This window comes from Schistocerca gregaria, chromosome 7, assembly GCF_023897955.1.
Source record: "Schistocerca gregaria isolate iqSchGreg1 chromosome 7, iqSchGreg1.2, whole genome shotgun sequence".
NCBI lineage: Eukaryota > Metazoa > Arthropoda > Insecta > Orthoptera > Acrididae > Schistocerca > Schistocerca gregaria.
This window is the reverse complement of record NC_064926.1, coordinates 65,095,273-65,102,171: the sequence shown is the minus strand read 5'-3', so window position 1 is coordinate 65,102,171 and position 6,899 is coordinate 65,095,273. Positions and strand designations below refer to the sequence as shown.

The 6,899-nt window shown below is 41.2% G+C and overlaps 1 protein-coding gene across 1 annotated transcript in view; it reads left to right on the top strand.

Annotated features, from left to right (window-relative positions):
* Nucleotides 1-4,309: 4,309 nt before the first annotated feature.
* Nucleotides 4,310-6,899, top strand: part of LOC126281523 (uncharacterized) — a 124,264-nt gene continuing 121,674 nt past the window's right edge. Inside the window, exon 1 of the mRNA XM_049980564.1 lies at nt 4,310-4,533. Within this exon, the coding sequence (XP_049836521.1) occupies nt 4,377-4,533 (157 nt within the window). The 5' untranslated portion in view covers nt 4,310-4,376. The remainder of the gene's footprint in view (nt 4,534-6,899) is intronic.

The window sequence follows — 6,899 nt, the reverse complement described above, 5'->3', positions numbered from 1 at the left end:
ACCCACTCTTACTCTTACGGATTTATCGACAGGAATGCAGGATTCATGGTGTCTGTTCCCTACAGCATATCGTCAGACATTAGTCGAGTGCATGCTGCGTCTTGTTACGGCACTTCTGCGTTCTTGCGGATACCCTACACGATATTCGTCAGCTGTGCCAGTTTTTTGGCTCTTCAGTGTATTTATACATTTTATATGCCTCACGTGAGTCCATAACGTGTCCTACATACCCTGATGAGCCAAAACATTAAGACCACTTGATTAATAGGTTTTTTGTCCATCGTTGGAACGAATGTACATAAATGGTGTGCTCCGAAACAATTGGACGTGCACCAGAATTGTGGTCTTTCGGCTGCTTATTCTTGGTAATAAGCTGACATTGTTAACAAAACACGACAGTAAAGAATATACATTTTGAGAGGCCAATGTCAAAAACCCAGACTAGTGAAAAGGGGTGGACAAGAGTTTCGCGAACTTACACCGCTTATTGACCGAACTGCGCGTTTCTGAGCCAAAAGTATCCTTTTAGAATGGGAAGAGTTAAACCAAAATATAATACCATACGACATAAGGGAACGAAAATAACTAAAGAAGACTAGTTTTCTTGTCGAACGATTACTTACTTCAGATACCGTTCGAATAGTAAAAACGGCAGCATCAAGTCTTTGAACAAGATCCTAAAAGTGGGCTTTCCATGATAGTTTACTATCTGCTTGAACACCTAGAAATTTGAGCTGTTCAGTTTCACTAATCATATGCCTATTCTGTGAAACTGAAACGTCGGTTTTTGTTGAATTGTGTGTTGGAAACTGTAAAAACTGAGTGTTACTGTACTTTACCGTTAGTTGATTTTCTACAAGCCATGAAGTTATGTCAAGATTTGCATTATTTGCAACCGAGCTTGTGGAGGGTTGTTAACAGGCACATCTTCATGTGTCACATGATTCACATTACTTGTATGCATCAAATGTGGCAAATACTTCTCACTAGGGAACCTCCCCATCGTACCCCCCTCAAATTTAGTTATAAGTTGGCACAGTGGATAGGCCTTGAAAAACTGAACACAAATCAACCGAGAAAACAGGAAGAAGTTGTGTGGAACTAAGAAAAGAAATAAGCAAAATATATAAACTGAGTAGTCGATGTGCAAGATACGCAATATCTAGGAGAGTATGAGCTCAGGAGCGCCGTGGTCCCGTGGTTAGCGTGAGCAGCTGTGGAACGAGAGGTCCTAGGTTCACGTTTTCCCTCGAGTGAAAAGTTTACTTTCTTTATTTTCGCAAAGTTATGATCTGTCCGTTCGTTCATTGACGCCTCTGTTCACTTTAATACGTTTAGTGTCTGTGTTTTGCGACCGCACCGCAAAACCGTGCGATTAATAGATGGAAGGACGTGCCTCTCCAATGGGAACCGAAAACGTTTGATCGGAAGGTCATAGGTCAATCGATTCCTCCGCAGGAAAACACGCCTGATATATTCTATACGACACTGGTGACGGCATGTGCGTCCATGACAGGAATATGTTGTCGACCCACCTAACTTGTACACTTGGCGAATGGGTAAAAAGATTCTTATACCTTGCCCGCTTTAGGTTTTCTTGTGGATGTGATAATCACTCCCAAAAAAGTAATGAAAACATAAGAGTTTGTCACATAAACTGAAACAACGGACGGACAGATAATAGTTGTGTGAAAATAAAAAATTAAACTTTAAGCTCGAGGGAATACTTGAACCAAGGACCTCTTGTTCCACAGCTGCTCACGCTAACCAGGGGACCACGGCGCTCCTGAAAACACACTCTACTTGATGTTGCATATCTTGCGCATGGACTAATCAGTTTGTATATTTTGCTTATTTTTTTCATAGTTCCGCACAACTTCTTCCTGTTTTCTCGATTGATCTGTGTTCAGTTTTTCAAGGCCTAGATTAGATTAGATTAGATTAATACTAGTTCCATGGATCATGAATACGATATTTCGTAATAATGTGGAACGAGTAAAATTTTCCAATACATGACATAATGAAGTTAATTTAACAACATAATCAAGTTAATATAACAACTTTTTTATTTTTTTTAATTTTTTAATTTTTTAAATAATTTTTTGTTTGGTTTTTTCTTTTTTTTAAATTTATATCTAAAAATTCCTCTATGGAGTAGAAGGAGTTGTCATTCAGAAATTCTTTTAATTTCTTCTTAAATACTTGTTGGTTATCTGTCAGACGTTTGATACTATTTGGTAAGTGACCAAAGACAATAGTGGTAGTATAATTCACCCCTTCCTGTGCCAAAGTTAGATTTAATCTTGAATAGTGAAGATCATCCTTTCTCCTAGTATTGTAGATATACACACTGCTATTACTTTTGAATTGGGTTTGGTTGTTAATAACAAATTTCTAAAGAGAGTATATGTACTGAGAAGCTACTGTGACTATCCCTAGATCCTTAAATAAATGTCTGGAGGATGATCTTGGGTGGACTCCAGCTATTAATCTGATGACACGCTTTTGTGCGATAAATACTTTATTCCTCAGTGATGAATTACCCCAAAATATGATGCCATATGCAAGCAATGAGTGAAAATAGGCGTAGTAAGCTAATTTACTAAGATGTTTATCACCAAAATTTGCAATGACCCTTATTGCATAAGTAGCTGAACTCAAACGTTTCAGCAGATCATCAATGTGTTTTTCCAGTTTAATCTCTCATCAATGGACACACCTAAAAATTTTGAATATTCTACCTTAGCTATATGCTTCTGATTAAGGTCTATATTTATTAATGGCGTCATACCATTTACTGTACGGAACTGTATGTACTGTGTCTTATCAAAATTCAGTGCGAGTCCGTTTACAAGGAACCACTTAGTAATTTTCTGAAAGACGTTATTGACAATTTCATCAGTTAATTCTTGTTTGTCGGGTGTGATTACTATACTTATATCATCAGCAAAGATGCCAACTTATAACTAAATCTGAAGGGGGGGGGGGGGGGCGATGGGGAGGTTCTCTTGTCAGGCTCCTATTCTTGACATAATTTCAGAATAAATGTTGTGTCTTCCATGATTATCTGCCACAGTGAGTAAACTTTTTTTTGTCAGCCTATGCCATACGAGGCTTTTATATGTACATTCGACCCAGGGTCATGTCTGACAGTAAATATGTTGGAACACATATTGTGGATTATGTGCTCAAGCTGTGATTATGTCCAAGGTGACAGAGCATGCCATTGAGGATGCTGAGTGTTCCTTATATCGGAGATTGGCACTGGTCGCGATGTCATAGGTCTTTCAGTGCTGTGTAAAATTCTTCACGCAGTATCATATCTCCCGCTTCATCTTCATCTACGTCCTCTACCACTTCCATAATATTGCCGTGAAGTACAGGGTGATCAAAAAGTCAGTATAAACTTGAAAACTTAATAAACCACGGAATAATGTAGATAGATAGGTAAAAATTGACACACATTCTTGAAATGACGTGGGGTTTTATTAGAACCAAAAACTAAGTTCACAAAATGTCCGACAGATGGCGCTGGACAGCTAAACTGCTACCTTGACGGGTGAGAGGTACGCCGATATGTTACAGAATCGCATCATCCCCAGCCTGGCTGATAAACACCTGTTGGAACGTAAAATGTTTATGCAGAATGGCGCGTCGTTTGGTGATGGGAGTGTGCTCAGCCGCCAATTTCGTCATACTTGGCCTCCCAGGTCCCCAGACGTCAGTCCGTGCGATTATTGGCTTTGGGGTTACCTGAAGTCGCAATGTATCGTGATCGAGCGACATCTCTAGGGATGCTGAAAGACAACATCCGACGCCAATGCCTCACCATAATTCCGGACATGCTTTACATAGCTGTTCATAGCATTATTCCTCGACTACAGGTATTGTTGAGGAATGATGGTGGACATATTGAGCATTTCCTGTAAAGAACATCATCTTTGCGTTGTCTTACTTTGTTATGATAATTATTGCTATTCTGGTCAGATGAAGCGCCATCTGTCGGATATTTTTTGAGCGTTTGTATTTTTTTCTTCTAATAAACCCCCATGTCATTCCAAGCATGTGTGTCAATTTGTACCTCTCTATCTACATTACTCCGTGATTTATTCAGTTTTCAAATTTATAGTGACTTTTTGGTCACCCGGTACATCGCCCTTTTTCAGACCCTCTATACACTCTTTCCACCGTTCTGCTTTTCCACCTTCGCTCACAACTGGTTTTCCCGCATAAAACGAGCGAATAACTTCCTGTGACGGCAGTGCGTGGCAGCTGGCGACTCTCGCAGCAGAAAGGAAGACGGGCACACTTGCTGCGGTGTACTCGTCCCGCGCAGAGGCTCCCGCTAGGCTGCACTGCGCCTGTCCCCACCCGCCATGCACCCCGCCGTGTCGCTGCTGGGTCTGTTGCTGGCCAACGACACCGCACTCCTCGACTGCGTCTGCAGACGCATCAACGATGCCTTCGAACTCAGCGGCCTAGAGCCGCTCTCTCGCGGTGAGCAAGTGATGCACAGGCGGTTCTGTAGTGAGGGTGAGTACGTCCACATCTACATCTACATTGTTGTCGTTGTGGTCTTCAGTCCTGAGCCTGGTTTGATGCAACTCCCCATGCTACCCTATCCTGTGCAAGGTTCTTCAGCTCCCAGTACCTACTGCAACCTACATCCTCCTCAATCTGCTTAGTGTATTCATCTCTTGGTCTCCCTCTACGATTTTTACCCTCCACGCTGCCCTCCAATGTTAAATTTGTGATCCCTTGATGCCTCAGAACATATCCTACTAACCGGTCCCTTCTTTTTGTCAAGTTGTGCCACAAACTCCTCCCCAATTCCATTCAATACTTCACCATTAGTTATGTGATCAACCCATCTAATCTCCGGCATTCTTCTGTAGCACCATATTTCGAAAGCTTCTATTCTCTTCTTGTCCAAACTAATTATCGTCCATGTTTCACTTCCATACATGGCTACAATCCAAACAAATACTTTCAGAAACGACTTCCTGGCACTTAAATCTATGCTCGACGTTAACAAATTTCTCTTCTTCAGAAACACTTTCCTTGCCATTGCCAATCTACATTTTATATCACATATTTTGCTCCCCAAATAGCAAAACTCCTTTACTGCTTTAAGTGTCTCACTTCCTAATCTAATTCCCTCAGCATTACCCTACTTAATTCGACTACATTCCATTATCCTCGTTTTGCTTTTGTTGATGTTCATCTTATATCCTCCTTCAAGACACTGTCCATTCCGTTCAACTGCTCTTCCAAGTCCTTTGCTGTCTCTGATAGAATTATAAGGTCATCGGCGAACCTCAAAGTTTTTTATTTCTTCTCCATGGATTTTAATACCTACTCCGAATTTTTCTTTTATTTACTTTTTTGCTTGCTCAATATACAGATTGAATAACACCGGGGAGATGCTACAACCCTGTCTCACTCCCTTCCCAACCACTGCTTCCCTTTCATGCCCCTCGACTCTTAAAACTGCCATCTAGTTTCTGTACAAATTGTAAATAGCCTTTCGCTCCCTGTATTTTACCCCTGCTACCTTTAGAATTTGAAAGAGAGTATTCCAGTCAATATTGTCGAAAGCTTTCTCTAAGTCTACAAATGCTAGAAACGTAGCTTTGCCTTTCCTTAATCTTTCTTCTAAGATAAGTCGTAAGTTCAGTATTGCCTTACGTGTTCCAACATTTCTACGGAATCCAAACTGATTTTCCTCGAGGTCGGCTTCTACCAGTTTTTCCATTCGTTTGTAAAGAATTCGTGTTAGCATTTTGTAGCTGTGACTTATTGATAGTTCAGTAATTTTCACATCTGTCAACACCTGCTTTCTTTGGGACTGAAATTATTATATTCTTCTTGAAGTCTGAGGGTATTTCGCCTGTCTCGTACATCTTGCTCACCAGATGATACAGTTTTGCCAGGGCTGGCTCTCCCAAAGCCGTCAGTAGTTCTAATGGAATGTTGTCTACTCCCGGGGCCTTGTTTCGACTTAAGTCTTTCAGCGCTCTGTCAAACTCCTCACGCAGTATCATATCTCCCATTTCATCTTCATCTACCTCCTCTTCCATTTCCATAATATTGTCCTCGAGTACATCGCCCTTGTATAGACATACATACTCCGCAATCCGCCATAAGGTGCGTGGCGGAGGGTACCTCGTACCACAACTAGCATCTCCTCTCCCTGTTCCACTCCCAAACAGAACGAGGGAAAAATGACTGCCTATATGCCTCTGTACGAGCCATAATCTCTTTTATCTTATCTTTGTGGACTTTCCACGAAATATAAGTTGGCGGCAGTAAAATTGTACTGCAATCAGCCTCAAATGCTGGTTCTCTAAATTTCCTCAGTAGCGATGCAGGAAAAGAACGCCTCCTTTCCTTTAGAGACTCCCACCCGAGTTTCTGAAGCATTTCCGTAACACTCGCGTGTTGATCAAACCTACCAGTAACAAATCTAGCAGCCCGCCTCTGAATTGCTTGTATGTCCTCCCTCAATCCGACGTGATAGGGATTCCAAACGCTCGAGCAGTACTCAAGAATAGGTCGTATTAGTGTTTTATATGCGGTCTCCTTAACAGATGAACAACATCTTCCAAAAAGTCTACCAATGAACCGAAGACAACTATCCGCCTTCCCTACAACTGCCATTACATGCTTGTCCCACTTCATATCGCTATGCACTGTTACGCCCAAATATTTAATCGACGTGACTGTGTCAAGCGATACACTACTAATGGAGTATTCAAACATTACGGGATTCTTTTTCCTATTCATCTGCATTAATTTACATTTATCTATATTTAGAGGTAGCTGCCATTCTTTACACCAATCACAAATCCTGTCCAAGTCATCTTGTATTCTCCTACAGTCTCTCAACGACGACACCT